This window comes from Nelumbo nucifera, chromosome 5, assembly GCF_055504915.1.
Source record: "Nelumbo nucifera cultivar China Antique chromosome 5, China Antique-T2T, whole genome shotgun sequence".
NCBI classification, from domain to species: Eukaryota; Viridiplantae; Streptophyta; class Magnoliopsida; order Proteales; family Nelumbonaceae; genus Nelumbo; species Nelumbo nucifera.
The window spans coordinates 25571233-25593062 of NC_142653.1; the positions used below are offsets into that span (position 1 = coordinate 25571233).

Consider the following 21830-nt stretch of genomic DNA (forward strand, 5'->3'; position numbering starts at 1 on the left):
GGCGTGAGACATTCTGTTAGGAGCAAACCCCAATTGGGTTTCTTAAGATGTATTAAAGTGTCTATTCATTTGCATTGAATTTTGATATATAATGTCTATGAACTTATAATAATTACTTTAAGAGATAGTGTTAAAATTAGTGAATTTTTCTCTGAACAATAAGAGATGTATCACATTATTGCCTAAACTATTAAAAGCTTCAAATGCCCCCCAAGCTTTTCTATGTGTATCAAATATTCTCCTCAATCCATTAACCTTCGGTCAGAAAATTGGAGGGAGAAGGGTCATGCACCCATCACGTGACCTTCTAAGCTTTATAAAATACCAAAATTACCTTATTTCTTCCCTTGAGGCTTCAGTTTTGGCTTGCAGTGATCGAAAGGATTTGGTTTTTCATGAGTGTAGAATTCAATCGGGAAGTCAAGTAGAGCTTACTTAGGGATGAAGGCTGTACTTCTAGACAATGTGGTTATTTCAAAAATATCTTTCACTCGTTCTTCAAAAAAATTCTTAAGTCCAAAGACTGAAATCCTTCGGCAATAATTAAGTATGTTTTGTTTTGGAGACTATACCTCTAAACTAACAATTGAAGCTTGAAGGTGTGCCCTGATAAGGAATCATAGTTCGTTGAGCATCTAGAGTTGTAAGAACAATAGCCGTACTCGTACCCATTGTTTCATCCTTTATAGGTGTGGAGAGAAAATTGGCATTTGCTCATTAGTGCAGTTTAGTTTTTGCCAATGTATCCGTAAAACCCACCCAAGGGATGCGATTTCTTCCCACACTGTCCACCATTGTTATGTTTAATTACGGGTGGCCACGAGTTGAATTTTTCATGAGCTATTCGAGTTCAGCTCAATTTATTGGACGAAGATAAGAAGATAAGAAGTCTCGCGACCAATAGCTCTAGGCTAATCTGCTTGACACCAATTGCGATAGCAATTGGCTAGTTCGTTCTGATATCAACTGTCACGGGGGTAGTTTTACAGTGGAAGAAACCTGTACGGCATCCAGACCAAGGTAGGCCAGGACAAGCCTTTGTGTGCTTAGAGGCTAGGAGTTGCCCGATGAGATGGCTCCACCAAGGTGAGTAGCACTGGATCATGACCTCAAGTCGCATGGTCGGGGCACTAGGCTGGCTCTGGCCGGTCCATGGGAGGCACCACTTACGTGCTAAAGGGGGACGACCATGATGTGAGGCGACTATGCGCCGAAGAGGTGACTTGGCACCGATGTGAAGGGTCTCCTGTATGCCGATGATGATGGGCACCTGTGTGCCATATTGATAGGCAACCGCATGGGCTGGAACACACCAATGCGCTAGAGGCAACATGGTAGCTCACTCAGCTTGGGCAATGGGCTGGCGTGGTAAAGGGTCATGCTTGAGCCAGGCCCGCATGCCAAGCCTCCCTTGAGTGTCGGTAGCGCAGTGTCGGTCCATGCATTGTCCCCATGAGCATGTGTGCGCCCATGAGGAACCCTGGTAGCCATGCTAGCCATTAACCCTAGTAGCCATATAGATTGCAGAAATAATGAAACTCCAGCTGCTCCTCAGCCCACCATGGAGTTATTAGGCCACAGACATCGAGAAAAGCGGCCCCCCAGCTATTTACAGGACTTTGTCACTCACTCTGCTCGTCATTTAGACCCCTCCGCTGTTTCTCCCGCATCATCGCAGTCCTCAGGTACTCCTTATCCCATAACTCATTATGTGACGTATGATAATTTTTCTGTGAAACACAAACATTTCTTAGCAGCTGTTACTGCAGGCCGAGAACCTACTCGTTTCTCTGGGGCAATGATTGATGCTCGATGGCGCGAGGCTATGTGCCAAGAGATACAGGCTTTGGAAGACAGTGGGACATGGACCTTGGAAGACCTCCCACCTGGATAAAAGGCAATCGGGTGTAAATGAGTCTACAAAATCAAGTACAACTCTGATGGATCCATTGAAAGATTTAAAGCACAGTTGGTAGTCCTGGGCAACACTCAAGTTGAAGGTCTTGATTATAACGAGACCTTTGCCCCTATGGCTAAAATGGTTACAGTTCGAACCTTCTTAGCAGTTGTTGCGGCCCAACATTGGGAATTGCATCAGATGGATGTCCACAATGCTTTTCTGCACGGTGATCTCCATGAGGAGGTCTATATGAAACCTCCTCCAGGTTTTTCGGCCTCTGGGACTGGAAAGGTATGCAAACTTCAGAAATCTTTGTATGGTCTGCGACAAGCCCCCCGGAACTGGTTCTCTAAGTTAGGTGCTGCCTTGAAAATTTTTGGATTTGAATAGTCCAATTTCGATTATTCCTTATTTACATATCGCAAGAATGGGGTTGTCTTGCACGTCCTGGTTTATGTTGATGACTTGATCGTTGGTGGGAATAACTCAGAGTTCATACGTAAATTTAAGCAGTACATGAACCGATGTTTTCGCATGAAGGCCTTGGGTGTTCTTAAATATTTTTTGGGCATCGAAGTGACTCGCGGACCATCGGGGATATTTCTTTGCCAAAGAAAATATGCACTTGATATTATTACAAAAACTGGCTTATTAGAATCCAAACCTGCTCACTTTCCTATTACTCAGAATCATAAACTTGCCATTGCTGACGGGGCACTCCTGGATGACCCTGAACGATATCGACGTCTTGTGGGCCATTTGATTTATTTAACCATTACACGACTAGAGCTTAGTTATTGTGTCCATGTCCTGACTCAATTTATGCAGAGTCCTCGTGTTGATCATTGGGATGCGGCCTTACTTGTGGTTCGTTATCTGAAAGGACATTCTGGTTAAGGAATATTTTTGCGCTCTGATAGTGATCTGCAACTACATGCCTACTGTGATTTCGATTGGGCGAGTTGCCCTCTCACTCGTTGCTCTCTTACTGGGTATTTTATCATGTTCGGACATTCCCCCATCTCCTGGAAAACTAAGAAACAACATATTGTCTCTCGTTCCTCTGCCGAGGCTGAATACCGGTCAATGGCTACTGCCAGTTGTGAGTTGAAGTGGCTAAAAGGTCTGCTATCATCTTTGGGTATCTCTCATCCTCAACCTATACGTCTGTTTTGTGACAATCAGGCTGCTCTGCACATTGCCGCGAACCCTGTTTTCCATGAGCGGACCAAGCATATTGAAGTTGATTGTCATTTCATTCGCAATGAGCTCCAAGCCAACACTATTGCACCTGCCTAGGTTTGTACGAGTGAACAACTTGCCGACATTTTCACCAAGGCCCTCGGACAACAGCAGTTTGATTCCTTCCTTCCCAAGTTGGGCATTCGTAATCCTCATGCACCACCTTAAGGGGGAGTATTGGACGAAGATAAGAAGATAAGAAGACTCGCGAGAATCCATTAGAAAGTTTGTTTTAGAAAGTTTTGGGGAGCCACCGCCGTTTGTATATAAATACCATAAGGATCAATGGAAGAAGGACATCTTGGAGCTTCCGAAATTTTTTACAATTCGATCTAAATTGAGCTTCAAATCAAATTCAACCCTAATATAGTGACATGCCAAACCAATAGGGTTAAAATGGTCATTTTCCTCTCGCGGTTAATACCAATTACATGTGAATGTTTGGGAGGGTATCTGCAACTTCACATAGTTTAAGTAGTGGCACATCCCCCATTCTTTACCCTTATAATTATTTCAAACAAGTTCAAAGATTAATTAATTAATATAATTCATTATTAGGTATTAATAAATAATTAACATTAATTTAATAATAATAATAATTATTATTATTATTATTATTATTAAATTAATTAATTAATTAATTACAAGGTACCTCGATTTATAGAAAGAGAGACGGAAGAGGAGGAGAGAAATTTAGAAAAAAAAAATTAAAAGATTATGTTTTCTTACGGGTAAAGTTCGTATGTTAAGTTTGAATATTTACTTTGAGCGGATTAATCTAAAGAGCTTTGAAAATGTAGGTACGGGAGATTTTTAGCTTTCAGAAATAAAAGGTATCAAACGAGGCCTGTGGTTGTTATAGTAATGTTTTAATGAGGCTGCTTGGTTGCAGAATTGGCATGAAACTTTAAACTTAATTAAGTAGAAGCCTTACGGGTTATGGACGTAATTTGTCCTTGTTTAGCATGAACATAGGAGAAGTAAATTATATATATCTATATATATATAGAGAGAGAGAGAGAGGCATTTTGTGGTTTATTAATTATTGTAAGGTAATGGATTTGGACTCTGACGAAATAGGGCTGTAAGACACAATTCTATAGAGATTCCAAAATAGTTAGTTTTGACATCAATTTCATGTATAAATTCAAATACAAGAAAAATGAAGACAAATTCAAATAAAATTGATTTTTTTGTATATTTGAAACAAAAGGAATTCAAACTCTTTGTATTTGAAACTCTTACAAAAGAGATAAAACCTCACATTCTCTCTTGATTGTGCTTCTTGAAATTTAAGGATTTGAATTGAGTTAAAACCGATGGTCAAATGATGTGTTCCCGTATTTTAAAAAATGACGAAGATTGCTTCCTCCAATTGGGCTTTGAAGCTTGATCAAAAGAAGGATTCTACAAAAACTTTGAATGTATTATAGCTTTGCTTTTCAGAAAGTTGTGGATGTATTTCCTCCTTTTCCAAGAGTTTTCTAACTTCACTTAGTTTCTTCTTGACTCCCCAAAAAGTACCCTCCCTTTTGATGGGACCCCTTATTTATAGATTTCTTGGTCTCTTCTCTCAGTCCCTTTGATTAAGAATTTGATTAGCTCTCTTTACCTTTTTGGAGAGTGAAAGGTTGTAATTATTGCCATTATTGGAGAGAATAATTTATCATACATTATTCTCTCTTCAATCATTAACTAGTTTCCATCTATAAGAAGATGCGTTTTGATTGTCTAGAGATTTGATTGGCTCTAGTTATCTTTCATAAAGAAAAAGAATTGGTAATTTATCATTTATAGAGAGAATGGTTTTTAATCAATTATTCTCTCTTTAATTATTGACTAGATTTTTCATCTTTTGGACTTGAGATGGGTTCTAATTGGATTATTTCCATAAACCAATAGGATTTATAATTTATATTTGAATTTGAACTCGACTTCATAGTGGGTTCCAGATAGACCATTCCATTATACTAATGAATTTACGAAGGCAAAACCCAAGTATTAAGGCCCATGCACATATTTGAGAGTATGAGACATAGTCCAAATAGAAAAACTCATATTAGGGCCCATAAGCAAATTTGAGTTTATGGGGGTAGGGCCCATTTAATGTCTATAGGTAGTGAACAGAACGTGTAGAAGTGAGAGAATGTGAAGAATGAATGGTGGGGAACAATTGATAGGTATTATCTAATACAACTCCTAGCTTATAAAGATAGGTACTATAGTGTATTCTTCTTCTTCTTCCTCTTCTCTTTAACCATTTGTTATTAGAATTCTGGTAATTTATTATGTGATAGCTTTTAAAAAAATATCATACCATAATATGGCTTTGATCTCAAAATTAAATATATATATATATATATATATATATATATTTCAATTCATGCAATTATTGTTTTGCTTTTTTGCTCAATTTGTTGGACACAATTGCATCGTATAGGACAATAATCAAATGAAGGGAGAATATCTGCTTGAAAGTGATTTTCTTGTCATTATTTTGATATTTATGCTTAGCTAGTAATAATTTAATATGCCAGGAGTAAGTTATGTACTAATATTGAATCATTGATTAGGAGAGGACTTACATTTTGGCAGGATATGTTTCCAGAAGTATATGTTTTACGGTGTCCTTCCCATACTAGGACAAACTTAAAAGAAAATTGTAAACTTATTTTGTGTTTTACTAAGTAGCTTGTGATTAGCTTGATTGGCTTTTCTCTGGAGAAAGTTGGTGATTGGTGAATGCCGGTTATGGGCCAGAGTGGACCCATTTGAAATATAATACTAAATCAAGCAAATCCAGAACAGGCGGGGAGCTTTGAATGATTCACAATCCACCATTACCCATGAAGGACTGTTCTAGCCAGTGTAAATGGGCCGGTCCACCTTTGCCCCCACCCATATACACTCTCTCCATCTATATATTATGAATTAATAAGAGTAACAGCCTATTGGTAGTCACCAATCACCATGACAATGGATCATCTAGTAAAGCTACAAACTATGACATGAAAATCCCTGTCTATATATGCTCTTAACCAGTGTTTTGGTTGTCACTATCAACGGCGGTTTGAAAACAATGCTCTGCTCTCAGTATGTAATTAATTATCTTGAAAAAAACAAAAAGACACTTAGCACTGGGTGATAAAGGCTTGTTTGGGAGTTCTTCAACATTGATTGGGCTGTGTTGACTGAAGGTCCCAGAAGCTACAGAAAATAGTTTTTCTAGCTCATGTAAACTTATTTTTGGGTTTCTGTGTGAGGCCTACCTACCTTATAATGCTAAAAGCCACTGCATTAAAGCCCTCCTAAACGGGCATTCCAAATGCGATGCAGCAATAGTAATTAGATGTTAATTAGATTAGCATTCCATAACCTGTATAGGTATAAATATTTTTTCTAGTATTTTTTATGATCACCATGTTGTTATTGATAGATTCATGAGACAATAACATCCAGCTGCACACTGAAACAGTGAAATTCAGAGATTTCTGCTTGATGAATAGTTTATCCCAACCTTTCCACATGGTATGCTAATATAACCAATCAATAACAAAACCAGCTGTGATTGATTAAATTTATTCATTATAGGTGAATCCATCAATCAAATCAAGGGAATTCAAGAAGACTTATCCCAACTAATTCTTCTCCATGCAAGGCCGCCGGGCCACTCTTTCATCTTTATCATCAAGCAAAAGAAAAAAAAAAAAAATAGTGCAAATCAGGAGGATGCTGAAGTGTGAAAGAAACATAGAGGAGACACTGCGAGGCTGGGAAAGCAAGTAAGGCAATTAATTAGATGATGAAGGATAGAAACAGCAACCACCGAAAGACCAGTTCGTAGATTAATTTAATTAGTAATATTATTATAGATAAAAAGAGGGAGGGGTTGAAGAGAAGAAGACATTGGCCTGGTCGGGCGTTGGGGCCCTTGGAACTTGGAAGGCAGAGACAACCTCTCGTGAAGAGGTCGGGTTCTTTTACATATACATCCAACCACAGGTCCTAGTTTCAATTTACATGCATTGAGCCGGTTGATTAATTAATACGTAGCAGTTGGATTTGGTCTCATTCCTTGTTCCCACCCTAACTAACCCCCACTACTCTTTATTATTATTCCCAAACTCTCAACCATTACTTTATATCAAAGCTTTTGTATCTTCTAATTAAACCAAAAGCAATAGCAATAGTGACAATTTGAATGTAGGAATAAATTAATAAATACATAATCAAACCCAGTGGCATGAAGAACAGTCTTTGTTTATAGTTATGTTCCTTTCTATTTGGGTAAGTACATTTATCTATTTGGGCAAGTATTTTTAATAAAATTTGTCTAAATAAATGAGACTAGGGTATTATTTATTTGGGTAAATACATTTACCACCTTATAATAGGGTATCAGTTATCCAAATTGTTTACCCACCTTCTCGTATATTTACTTATCGTGAGACCCAATATAATACTAAATGAACGCATGGATCATTATCTATCCAGTGTTTTGGCACTTTTTTCGGACCATCTTCTTTTAGTGGGGACGTGGCCTTTTTCTTGTCGCATGCTTTGGAAGGAGTTTACTTTTGCAAGATGACTGTTATGTTCAAGCCTGGGTGAGACAATGGTTGGCTTTGCCATGGAAGGGGTGAGACAACTTTCAAATCTGAAATTTTTAGTTGCATTTGCCATGAAAGGGGTGATTTTGGCAATTTTTTCTGTGTATCCCCGTTTTTGAGAGTTTCTTGTGGAGTTTTGACTCTGTTAGAGGTTGGTCCTCCTTTATTGGTGTTTCCTTCTTTTTGCGCTGTTTGCAGAGCGCTTACAAGAATTTCCTGGTGCTCAGGATTTGTTGCAATCTGTATTGGGTTTATCTTTTATTTTTTTTGTTTGTTGATTGTACACTCTCATGGATTGTATTTGAGATTCTGAGTATTGTTAATGAAATTAGCCTTCCGGCTCCGCTAAATATTACAAAACAAACAGGGCCTAAATGTCACAGAATTCCTGGTTCCAGTCTTTTACTGGTCTTTGAAAGGATGGGAATGAACTTGGTTCAATATAAACATGAACATATGCGGACTTAAAAATGAATAAAGAAGCTAGTGTCCAATTTTCAAATCAAAGCAATAGGTGAAGCTTTAATATAATTGGGGGGGATTTGTGATTTATCCACTAACTAAAACCAATGAGGATATATATGGAGTGCTGATAATGCATGTCCCTCACGGAAATGCAATTTAAGCTTTCGTTTCGTGTTTATATATGTTATCACCTAAACATATATATATATATATATATAAGTAGTAAAGACTAAAATACATACAGTTGACAACAGCAATAGCAATGATTTCCAAACATTGAAAACCAAACACGAGTAGTGTTGCAGCTGCATGCACACAGACAAGGGAGTCTGAATTTATTCATATATATCAAAGTAAACAACATGACTCAAAAAAATAAAATGAAGATGAACTCACATATGCATTAATTTATACTATTAAAATAGTCTTTTTAATTTTTCTTTGAATTCTATACAATATTTGATACGAAAAATAATATGCATCTTAGCTTGTATATTAGTTGTTCATTTATGTCAACTAAACCAAGAAATAAAAAGAAAATATTACGTGCAAGTGTCATTCAACAGTCCAGAATCCAACGCATGTCTGATGCGAATATTTTATTTTTTATATATGTTTAATATGACTTAAAAAAGAAAAAAAGAAGAAGAAAATGGGGAAGGGGTTTACAAACTCCTAGGCTCGATTTCCAAGAAGTATAAATACAAATATTTAAAGTGCAAAATCTTGTATTTTATGTTATTTTATATATACTTGTATTATACATATTTGTATTTGCATTCTTTTCAAATTGAGCCTTAGGCTCAGTTTGGAAGGAGTACAATTACAAATATATAAAGTATAAAACCTTGTATTTTATATGTATTTATACTTTACACATCTGTATTTGTATTCCTTCCAAACTGAGCTTTTAATTCTTCCTTTTCTCACCAAAAAATAAGGCCATTACAAGATGTGGAAATGATCGAACAAAGCATTCCCATTCGCAAACATGGGCTTCAAAATTAGACGAGATGCTGTTAGAACAAGCCCAAGATCCGTTGTTGATGAGATGATACATAGTAAACTAATAAGAAATCGGGATTCAACTAATATAGTATAGATATTGATTTCTTTTATTTTACTAGTAAAGTGAAAATGTGAAAATGTTAATAATTCTATTACCACCAGTTCCTACATGCACGATACAACCTCTGTGCGTACATATACATAAATAAGTAGAACCACAGAAAAGAAGCACTACTTTAATCAAAGTTCTGCTTGCAATTTTCTTTGAACACAATAATAAACGGCAATTTTACAAAGTATACTATCATGGAAATGGAGAATACATAAATTCCAACAGGAGAAAAACCTGAAACGAAGACAAAAGTCTAGCCAAAGAAACACAAACAAACAAAAAAAAAGGGTATAATACCCTATCTGGTTGGTTCTACATAGAATGAAGTGAACTGAACAACTTCCTGAAATTGCTATTTTATGATGCACATAAAATGACTGGAAAATGAACATTTTGCAAAAAGTGGTAACTAATTGTAGGAGAATGGTGGAAACTGGAAAGACAGTTCACCAAGTCCCTATTGATATTAGCACCAGTGTAAATTAGATTCATCAATGACAGACAGCGAATTCGATACAGCAATGATTCAGCTGGTAATACCCAATGTATAAAATATTCACCGAGCAAGAAAAAAGATGTATTAATTTCCAAAATTTGCGAGGAAACTACTGTAGCAAAATGGCCTTGGGATAGAAGAAACTTTCTCAATGCAGTAAACTAGCATAAAAAATTTTCAGTTGCTGAATTCTCCCGACATTTCTCTTGCAGCCTTTACAGCGGATCGATACTCGCTTTAACATTGAACTAAAGAGATATTCTCACTGGCACATAGTTGCATACAACTGTTTCTGTTTGAACACTGAACAAAGACAATCTTTTTAGTTCTTGGATACAGAAAAAGAAATTCCTCTACACATTTCTGGCCTGATTCTTTATAAAAACCGCAATGAAAACTGAAAAGAGAATAGCCACCCTGTTCATAGTTTATACTTTATACTTTATGATGATGATAAAGGTTAAGGTACCTTTTGGTAAAACTATGTACTTCTCTTTGTATCAAAAAAAAAAAAACTATGTACTTCTCCAAGGGTACCAACTTTAATTTAATTATGAAAATTGGGGATGTGCCCAAATCAACCTCCTACCTCCCAAATCCCAATTGGTTTCATAGAAACAGCATAGCATAATATATACATAGCGGAAATACCAAACCAGAGGGTAGTTTGCAGTTGGCACACTCGCATCTGCGTTCATCTCCCAGTGAAAACTGAAAAGTCGGCCTTGAACAAAGAACAAATTCGGTAAATAGATTTAGATCTTAATATCTTATGTCAAATAGAACAAACCATTACACCAAAAAGAAAAAAGAAAACCCAATGGAATGATATGGTGATCAAGTGAAAACCATTCCTAAAACAAAAAAAGAACACCCTAACCTTAACCCTATGGCTATGAAACGTCATCGTCTATGCTACTAGTACACGACCGACTTCCGAGGTTGGTTGGCCTCACCATCCTCAAAACAAAGTGAGAAAACCCAAGAGTTTTTACGAGATACCATGAATGATTTTTAATGTCACAAATCCCACCTCCCAATGGAAGTACAGTAAAAAGTGATGAGGAATGCTTTACATGCAAATAATTAAACTATACATCTCCCACATGTAACTGTGTATCAAAGATGATTGATCAATGATCAGCCAATGTCATCTTATGTCTGTGCACCCATATATCTACTTCCAGGATAAAAAGCATCAAAACTTAGACCAGGTTGATCCGTCAGTAGGTTTGTCAAAAACGGCACAAATCCCCTATCTACAAAAATCTCCACCACTGTTTGCCATGAGGACCTATTAATTGGCCTTGTTGCTGGCTAATGGTTGTTCTTTGGTTTTGAGGAAAAAAATCTGCTGAATCCACGTGAATGTCTCTCTGGCGTCAGGGCAGATGAAGAAGAGGAAGCTGACCTGGTAGGCCTGTGCTTTGGACGCCTGGAGCTGATTGGCGATCTCATGAGCATATTAGCTTCAGTGTCAGATGGACTAAATATGGAATTATATGCATCTGATGGGGACTCTCCACCCAATCTGCTTATGTTAGAAACAGATGTTTCCATTTCAGTGTGATCAAAGTCTTGTGAACTATGCATGCCTCGCCGGTTCAAGCCACTAGAAATTGACCCATCTTCAATGAAACCTTCATCTCTCTGATGCATTTCGTTGTATGGAGAACCTGCAAATTCCACTGAAGGCCGCATAGATTTCAGCTGCCTGCCTAGGAGAAATATGGTCTCTTGACACTCTGCTAGCTTTTCTGCTGCAGCTGCTATCTCTCTCTCCTATGATGACAAAGCAAAAGAATAGTTCAAGTTCATACATCTCTTTATCAGCCTTAAGGATAGAATCGAGATGCAAAAGTGTGCAACAACAATGAACACAAGAAAAAAACCATAGTTGCATGCGAGCATCTGTGCATGTTATTTTTCATAGCTTTCTTTTTATTTTTTACCAATTGTTGGGTAAACATTAACCCCGGCAAACCTTCCAGAAAACAAAAACCCTAATACAAACAATCACATTGTGGAATACAAGCAATAGTGCAGTAAATACAATGTGCAGTCATGTACCTTGGTAGTTTTCCTACAGCAGCACTCAGATTGATAACCAACCAAATAGTTCCTTATATATTAATGTTAAACAATTCCAAAAAAAAAAAAATCAACAACAAGAAACCCATAATATGCTCTGAACAGAAAGAATTGGTTCCAACCAAAAGCTAATTTGATGGTCCCAACTAACAAGTGCATACATCAATGGGGAAAAATGTAAGATAAAAAAATGTGTTAGAAGTGGAAAAATAAATGATAAAAAAGGGGCATGGAGGAACCCTAGTAGAACTTAGAATTCATGCCATCTCATTTGTCCTCTATCAGTATTTACCATGGTGATTAAAGAGTGTCAATTTCCTAATCCTAATTAGGCTCAATTAATCTAATTTATTAGATTCACCACAGCTATATCTGTTTGCATTCCATATGCATAACCCTATTAAGATGCTAATTGTTATTTGCAGCAGTGCTTTCAGAAAACTGCATCAAACAGTTGAATTGTTCAATGCATCAACTCTTCCCAAGAAAGGTTCAGTTTAAACCAGGTCAATCACCAATAATTTTATGTCAAAACCATCTAGAATTGAGGAAACTTATTCATACTGATTTTTTTAATTGCATTTATGTCTATTTAAATATGTCTCTCATTTTATTTTTACTTTTTAATGTTCATTTCTGTCCATAGTTTTGTATAGTTGAAACAAGAACATTAGATCAGATGATCATGTCTACCAGTCCCAGCAGTTTGACATATGACCAGATTTATAAAATATTGACTTTAACATGACTTCATGGAAAATCCAACACAACACATGTCAAATTTAGGCATATGGGCATAGAAAGAAAATGACTACAACAGGCTCTAATTGGCACGTTAGGATGTCAGTAATATGATGCCCATATGTGGTCAACCAGATTTATAGACAAAGCTTAATATCCACCAAGAAAATGTGTATTGCGTGGGACAAAGAATTTTTCCATGCTTGCACTCACTTATGGTTCATGAAATGTACAATTCTGAAGTATGGACAATCTATGACCTTCATTGCATGAATTAATTTTCTATGAATTGAAGTATAATGGTCAGGTAAATAGATTTCCTAATGACTAGTACATGTGGAATCAATATGGATTGATAACTAAGAAGCGAGTGCATCACCAGTCCAGATGGTTTCCTCTCTGATCAATAGTCTGGATTGGGCAGTTCACCCATCTATGTGTATGCAATAGCCATTTCAAACACTCAGATGCACTACTACAAATATGTGTGATACATTATACTCCATACCTGTTTGGTCTTGATATCAATATCAACAGCAGAATTTGATGAACACTTGGAGCAGGTCTCATTCCTTAAAGAAATAGAATAGAGTATGTCAGAAACAAAACAAAATGAATCAAGCATCAGCTAGCTATTATATAGAGGAAACATGGCCAAAGCCTAGTTGAATTGGCTAGAATAAGACAAAAGAAAATGCTCCAAGAAGCAATTCTGTGACTCACCGTTTTAATTGCTCTTCAAGATCCTTGCATTTAGCCAAAGCATCCTGATGATTCATCTTTTCTTCTTGAAGTTCATTTTCTAAAGTCTCTGCTTTGGCATGCAGAAGATTAACTTCAGCTTCTAACTCCTCTGCACGTGTTTCAAGTGACTTGTAAGATTCAGCCATACATTTCAACTGTGTATCTGCCAAACTGTTCATTTTTTGAGAAGAAGCCAATTGTGATTTAAGTTCAGCAAGAAGTTGTTCTGTTTCCTGCAACTGGAATTTTGTATGTTCCAGATTCTCAGTACACCTCTGGAGATCCATTCTCATACTGTCTTTTTCTGATTTCAATTGTTCCAACTCCTCAAATGAGCATTTGCATGATGTGGACCTCAATCCAAAGCCTGGGATAAAGCTTCCTTCTTGAAGAACCTCAGGATCAGAAGTAGAGTGAGGAATGTCAGAACAACCATTAGGAAGCCTCTCTCTCACTGTGTCATCCTGAACTACCTTGTTTTCTAGTAAAGTTACCTTGTCTATACAATCAGAGTTGTTGCTTTCTCCTTCATTTCCCTTGTAACCCAGGACACTAAAGCTTAATTCACTTGCTTTGGCTAAAACATGAGAAAGATCAAGAATGAAGTTGACCAAACTCAATTTGTTGCATAGAACCTTGTCAACAGAGGCAGAGAATTCCTCAATTTTTTGACACAATCCTTGCCCATCAGGAGACCTGTCCTGCACGGCCATAATAGCTTCTTTGCCCAGTGATGTTACAAAATCATGAATCTTAGAAACAGCAGTTGCCAATTCATGTTCTATAGTATGCTCAGTATCTTTGACCAGTTCTTTGTCTTCAATAAGAGAGATCTCACTCTCCACACTTTCCCCAATATCTTGAGGGCAGGGCTCTTTGTTGCAAATACAATCTGCAGACTGGGATTCCTTCAATCTACAACTAAGAGATTTCTGAGGTAGAGACTCTTGAATATCCTGCACAACATTCTTTATATCCTCTAAAATCTTCTTGACATTTGCATCCTTAGGTTGAGACTCAAGAATCATCAAAATTCTTGATTGGAGCTGTGAAAATGGAACTTGAACGGCAGAAGATTCAATCTCCACTACTGGCATTTCCACATTAGATGAATCCTGATCTCCTGATGCATCAGCACCTGTCTGCTGTTCCGTGTTAAGATCCCCACCCTTCATACTATCAACAATAGCATTATCCTCTGTGTTTTCAGCCTTCTTATCAGTAAAACCATCACGAATGGAGATGCCACCATTGGACTCAGTTGATAGACATGCTAACCTCTCCATCTCAAGAAAGTCATCCATAAGCTCCAAGTGATTTGTACTGTCAGCCTTGTTAATCTTGTCAACATTCCTTTCCTTCTTGAAATGGGAGAGTTCAGAAATCAGTGCTGTAGCCCAAGACTCAGCACAACTTCCATCCTCATCAATTCCATCTTCGGACATGGATGTCAAACTAGGAGGGTTGCTTGCATTTTGACATAAGGAGCCTTCGATAGGAATTTTGGCTACCTGCAACTGTGCTTCTAAGCTTCGAAGCCGGCTGGTGGTTTTAGCACACGTGTTTCTTGAAGCTTGCAACTCACTGTTACGCTTGGCAAGAGCTTCTTTCAGCATCTTTGTCTCTTCCTCCATTGCCAATAAACGTGCTGTGAGAAATTCAGTCTCTTTCTGGGATTGATGAACATTGTCCAGGGAAAACTCGGAGAGTTGGCTAGGACTTTTTACAGGAGATCTCCGTAATCGGGTTTCCCCATGGTCCCTGCCCAAATTCTCAACTTCCAGCTTCATTTGAGCTAATGCAGCAGGGCCAGGCAACTTCTTTCGAACAAGGCCACGCAATCTTTGGCATTCTGCTTCGAGCTTAGCAATTTTCTTCACACCTTCTAAATGCTGCTTGTTAGCTACCTCTGCAGACCTCATACTCATATTCTTTTCTTCATTCCGAATTTCAAGCTCCTTGGAAACTATATGGTGCTCATACTTAAGTGAACTTATCTCTTTTTCACATGACTGTATGTTGGCCTTTAAAAGTTCAATCTCAGCCTCCGCTTGGGATTTTTCCTCACTGATCTTCATCAGCATGTTGGAACGCTCTTGCAGTGACCTTGAAATTGCAGCATTCTCAGCAGAGGACCTACGAAGTTCTTGCTCTAAATCCACAATCTTTGATTCAAGATCAAGCTTGATCTTGTCCCACAACTTTGTTTTTGCAAGAACAACATCATGTAATTTCTGCTCATGTTCTTCCTTCAAATTTCTTATCTGCCTCATGCACTCTTTGAGAGCGCCATCTAGATGAGATGCTTTATCTTCAGCAGTAAGCTTCAGAAGGGTAACAGATTCAAGTTGATGTTTCAATGCTGAAGCTTCAGCTTCAGCCTTTTCCCAGCCTGCATTAACCAGAGAGGCTCAGTTTTGGAAACCATTAAGAGGTAAACATGACATGAAAATAGTAAGACCAATTGAATACTACCAAGTAAAAAAAAAGGTATCCAATTGCAGGAACTTTTCCCCAAAGAAAAGCTGCATACATTCAGGCAATAAGCATTTTCTACATTGCAAAAAGCATGTTTGTAGTTCGTACCTGAGACAGCTTCTTCAGCAACTTTGGCATGCTGCTTGACCAGATTGTCCTTGGTAGTCATCTCTGATTGTGCTGAGGACAGATTCTCATTCAATATCTTAATTTGACCCTCCATCACCTTAACTTGATTCTCCAATCCAGTCAGATGATTATATGACTCCACAGGAAGTTGGACATAATTTACTTTCTTGGGATTATCCTGACAACAGAGAAAAAAAAACCATTAATCCTAAAAAGGCACAAAAGGTGACAGTTTACAGCAACGATTAACAACCAGCATTACACTTGCAGCAAAAGACCTAGTTCAAAGCATCATATTTCATCATAGATAACAAAGATCTGAAGAAAAACAATTACAACCTAGAAAAATAGGAAAACAGCAAGAGAAAGAAATAGAACTCAAATTCAACTCATAACAGCAGAACGTTAGAACTCAAGCATCATATGTAAGATGAGCATGAACTCTTCAAGACTTTATTGCCATGTAGATCATACTTCTAGAATCAACGGAACAAATAGATAGATGTCTACCATGCAAAGAAAATAAGAATCAAAAAGAGGTTGGACCATACATCCCAGATAGGTAAACCATACAAAAGCTTGGGAAATATGAGCAAGCTACCAAACCATAAGAGAGGATTAACATTTTCATTTCCCAAAAGCAGGACATTTGATAGTTCTATCAAAATGCAACATACAAATCCTGCAAAATTATAACTTATAAGGCTCCTCAAAAAACCATAACATCATAGTACAATCTACTATTAACCATGTGTTTACATCATCAAACTCCGAAATTTTTAATTAAGACCTTTTGCTGCCTCCTAAGGCTTGTATTAACAGGATATGAGTAAAACATGAAGAGGGAGATCAATTTCAAAATTAGGGCCATTCCAAAGGCTCGCAGGTCTGATCAATGGTCTGGAATTCACCCAACATTGTGCAACAAAAATGCCAAAGGTTAGGACCATATCCAGTCCACCCCACCCAAGACCACAGATAGCTGGGGACTAAGATAGGGTAATGGCCTTTTATAAATATTTTTGCAAAAACAACAAAAAAGAAGTAAAAAGTGCAACCCAAAGCATACTCCATAAATGAATAAAATTATAGCTTCAATTTTAGCAAACCTGCTCTGCTTGAGATCCAGCTGAAGCACCAGCAGTATCTGATACAGTAGCTGCTTTTTCAGTTTTGTCTGATGATTTTTTCTTCCAGGGCCAACTGCGGCGGTCCATCTCAAATTATAAAGCCTGCATGTAGATGGAATTAGCAATGCTACCAAGCCTTCTTTTGAGGGAGGCAATATGGAAAGAATATGATAAAAATGGAAGAACAAAAAAGGCATTCAAAAAATGAAAAAAAAAATTAATGCAGAACAAGGCAGCATTTCATAGAACTGTAGTTTGCTAAAAATGCCATCTCCATTCAGAACAAGGCAAAAAAAATAATAATAATAATGCAGTAATAATTTGTCAAACCATATGACAAGGCAACATTTCATAGAACTGTAGTCGTGAAAAACCCATCAAATGTTGCAAAAGTCTTTGAAAATTCTAGCACCACTACCATAAGCTTCTAACTCCCATCGATGTTGCAACAAAAAAAAATGTGGAAATACACCATCCCTGATCAGATTGCAGCTGATTTCTAGACTGGAACCCCAATCCCCCTATTTTCCACCCACTGTTTGTTAGCTAAAAATGGTCTGCAACCAGAACTGAGGAACTGAAGTCCATGTATCTGTACAAGCAACATCATCTGCATGACCATGCAACTTAGAGGGCCATGATGCAAGTCTTCTTCAAATTCTTTATGCCTGGTAAGAACATGGGTATACTTTTCCTGTCTATGAAATTTATGGCCACACATAATCAGTCCTCATGGCTCACGGTAGTGTATCCTAACCCCAACTTATCAATCAGAGTCCGCTTTGGTAACAAAGACCAAAGAATGAATTCCTAAAAGGTAAGACAACTAGACTGAATTGAGATGCAATCCAACAGCCATTCACCCTTCATGTCAACATAAAAATACACTGAAAATGTTACCTAGATGTCTAAGCCCTTTGGATTCTTCTAGTGTAATTTTCTTTTTTCCCCTTTATTTCAGGCAGCAGTGCGGCCAATAACAGCATTCTTCACCTTATTACTGCTTGTCAAATATCAACCGTGCAACATGATAACCAGGCCAAACACTGGCGGTGGAAAGAAAATAAACCCAAAACATATTTGCAGGAAATGCGGGCAAGAGAAGAACTCAAACAAATAAAAATGAAGCATAAAATCTCTGTTATAAAAGAATAAAAAAAGGTATAAACATATCAAGAGAATCTGAAGCTCAAACAACCAAGAAAATTCACAAATAACAAGCTACCGACACCCTTCCCCTGGATGACGGGATAAGCATAGATAAAGACATGCATTACCAGGAAAAATATTCTCCCACTAAAATTCTTGTTATGCAGACACTAATCTTTTGTCTGCAGATTGCATGATACTTTTTTTATCAATTGAGATACCTGAATCAAACGTCTGTGCATGTTAATGAAATGAGAAAGTCCAGCCAATGCCGGGCAGAAATATCCACGGATCTAATCTGACTATCTAAGAGCCTCTCAAACTATAAAGGATCTCTATTTTGAATGACTATTAGAAATCCAATCGATACTTCAGACCAGGAAAAAAAACAACATAACCACATAAATATATTTATAGGCATGTAAAAGAAATAATCATACACATATAAAGAATTAGAAAAAGTAATGTTTTTATCTGAAAATCACCTAATGTCTCTGATTAATGTAAAAAGAAAAGGTATAAATTGGCTTGTCATAAATGAAATGCAAAATAAAATCCTCAAATAAGTAGAGACACACTGTAAGCAACAGTACTAGAGTACAACGGTTGAAAAGGATTTCATACAATAAAAATAAAACAGAAGCTAAATCCCGGCTTCAGACTCCAAATCAGGGGAAAACCAGGAAAAGGAGGAAAAAAAACATTTCTTTCATCCGCATTTACGGCCAACCTCCTCCTTCATCCGCTAATTCGAACAAAAAAGCAAAGAGGATACAGAATAAAATCTATATTGCTGAGGCTTAAAACAAAGCAACCAATGTGGACTGGAGAACCAAAAGGATATCTTCATAAGATAAGCAAGAAATGCCAAAGAACGAAAAACATCACCCTCAAAACAAACTCGAAACACAAACAAAAGCAAAGAAAAAGAGTCGAGCTAGGATGATTAACCATAGAACAACATTGACGAACCAGATTAGAAAGAGTGAAAAAGAAGTGCAAGGCGAGACGATGGACTAAAAATCCACCATACCTGAAGAAATGGCGCTTTAACAGAGAGAAAGGTAGAGGAACGGAGAAAATTTGGAAGTTCAAAGCAGATCTGAAGAACAAATTCTATAGTTGCAGAGAGGAAGTTCTTAGAGATTCAAAGAAGAAAAAATTTTCAAGTCGAAAACTTAGAAGCTCTTTTTAATTTCATTTTTTTTTTTACTTTCTGCTTTCTTCTTCTTCGGTTGCAGAGAGAGAGAGAGAGAGAGTAGGAGATGGTGGTGGGTGGTGGGTGTTGGGTGCGCTAAAATATTCGCGGTAGGTGCCACTCGAAGCAAGACGTTGCAAAAGCCTCCAAAATATGGTTCTTTTGATTCTTATTATTATTATGTTATCACAAAATATTAATAACTAAAAACCATTTCCAATTTTTTATTTTAATATGACCAAAGTACCCCCAATAACAGAGAAATGTACGATAAACTCCTGCTACTTAGTGGCAGTGACTGGATCTGAGCTGTACGCTACTCTACACTGTATTCTTTGTATACACACAAACAAGACACAGGCGTTATCCGTTATGTAAAGCTCATAGTCCCATAAAAGAAAGGAAGATATACATGCATTAACTACCATAAAAAAATGGGGGAGGGCTGGACCAGGACCACAGCACCACTCGATGGGTGAGTGTACTCACTTTAGTTTTGGGTAGTTTTCTTGTATGAGCCGTTTCCTAAATGAACTTCTTTAATTGGACTGCCTTCAACCTATTTTGCTTGATTGGGTGTTGAGATGGCATGCTTGATTGATTATGGTGTCTGTACCTTCCTTCATCTCATGACTCGTCTACGCTCCTGATTTAAAGCTGGCCCTTTTATCTTATTCTTGCCTACCTAAAATATGCTTTTTTTTCCTATTCATTCACTCCTTCCCCACTTTTATTAAACAAACAAAAATAAATAATAGATTAGAAAATGACATATTGACATTATTGTTTTTTTTTTTTAATGTCAATTTAATACAGAGGAAGAAGATTATAAGGGTCGGATGCTTGCTTGGTCGAAACTCTATATATGGATCTGACTTTATTATTATTATTATTAAATTAACCCAAAAAGCGTGTGCATGGGTCAGAGTTAACATCAAAGTAAGAAGAGAGGTGTGAGGAGGGGCAGGTCAATCCCAGTGACAGCCGGTTTAATGGATAAAATCATTAACGTAATATAGGGAAAATGGTATGTTTGGATGGGTCAAGGTAAGGGGCTTCTTATTGCACAACCAACCCTTATTTATACCACATCAAAGCAAGGAATGAAGCGCCCCAATCCAGGCTGTCCCCCTTTGGGCTTTGGGTGAGAAACCCCTGCTGTCCATGTCCATGTCCCTCTCTAGTCTCTACCCAATTTTCTTTTCTTCTTTTCTCTAACTTCGAGTCCAAACTCACAAAGTTTAATGTGTTTAAAGAAAAAAGAAAAAGAAAAATAATAATGGAACTCACTCCACCCACCGACCCAACACATGGAGACGTCTATGTGTCGAATCAAGTGGTTGAACCACTGAACCCGTCCAAATTCCAAACAGGCTGCTTAATTTCCGGGTCAGTCATGAAACGGGTCGAGAGGATCAATTTCCTCAACTCTTCTACCAGGTACATATGTTTTAAATAAACTCCAAGCGACTACAAAACATGTGGAATGGGAAATTGGTTCTTATTTGTAGACATTTACCCTCTTTTTATATATGCTTTTTCATGTGGTAATTCTAAATGATGATAATGATAATAATAATAATGTATTTAATTTTTTTATATATTTTTATTTTTTTACTTTTATATTTTTATATTTTTTTATTATTAATCGAATGTGAATTGAAAATCTAAATCTGATTAGTGATTATAGAAATACCTCATCCAAATATGTGATAATCGGAATGAGTTTTGAAGTTTCAAGTATCATTGTTACGCCTACTTGCTTGACTAGATTATTCTTTTTGTAATATTTAATCTTTTGTGTATTATTTTGTTCATATATTATAAAAAATGTAAGATTTAAATAAAGGAAATTGAATAGGGTGAAAAGTAGTAGTTCAATATATAATTTAAACCTCATAATTAAATAGAGACTAAATTCAAAAATGAGTATTTTAGTCAAAATAAAGTTTTACAATCTTATTCATATTTTTAATATTAGTGTAAATATAGAATTATAGAAGTGTTCACTTTTTTTACAACTTTTTTGTATTATTGTGTGTAAAAATAATTTTAATATGTCACACTTACTTTTTGTTTAAAATGATAAATATATGACATTATACATGTGCCTAAATGTTTTGTTTTGGCAAAATTTATATATTTTTATATTTTATTCTTTTATTATTTATATATGACATTAAAGGTAGGAATGGCAATTTTCCCCATTTCCCCGATCCCCATGGGGATCTATCCTGAATGGGGCAGGGGATGGGGATGGGAAAATTTTCATCCCTATTAGCGGGACAGGGCAAGGATGAGGACGATGAGAGCACTCCTCGCCTCGTGGGGACCCCG

The 21830-nt window shown here is 36.9% G+C and overlaps 1 protein-coding gene across 2 annotated transcripts; it reads right to left on the reverse strand.

The window, feature by feature from the left end:
- Nucleotides 1–10558: 10558 nt before the first annotated feature.
- On the reverse strand, nucleotides 10559–19664 carry LOC104607470 (filament-like plant protein 4). 2 transcript variants are annotated; one of them, XM_010273106.3, is made up of 6 exons: nucleotides 19329–19664; nucleotides 17126–17248; nucleotides 15996–16194; nucleotides 13389–15801; nucleotides 13174–13237; nucleotides 10559–11615 (listed from the first exon to the last, which is right to left on the reverse strand). In XM_010273106.3, the coding sequence occupies exons 2-6, from the start codon at nucleotides 17231–17233 to the stop codon at nucleotides 11151–11153; spliced, it is 3249 nt and encodes a 1082-aa protein (XP_010271408.1). In that variant the 5' UTR covers nucleotides 17234–17248; nucleotides 19329–19664; the 3' UTR covers nucleotides 10559–11150. The 2 variants fall into 2 exon arrangements, with proteins under 2 accessions (XP_010271408.1, XP_010271409.1); XM_010273107.3 differs by lacking the exon at nucleotides 19329–19664 and adding an exon at nucleotides 18517–18707.
- Nucleotides 19665–21830: the final 2166 nt, after the last annotated feature.

What these genes read in the sequence shown, in the direction of transcription:
- LOC104607470 (XM_010273106.3), bottom strand. Translation starts at nt 17,233, where the DNA reads ATGGACCGCCGCAGTTGGCCCTGGAAGAAAAAATCATCAGACAAAACT. An exon ending in CTGGATCTCAAGCAGAGCAG is followed by an intron (nt 16,195 to 17,125) that starts GTTTGCTAAAAT and finishes CTCTGTTGTCAG; the next exon opens with GATAATCCCAAGAAAGTAAA. An exon ending in CTTGAAGAGCAATTAAAACG is followed by an intron (nt 13,238 to 13,388) that starts GTGAGTCACAGA and finishes TATTTCTTTAAG; the next exon opens with GAATGAGACCTGCTCCAAGT.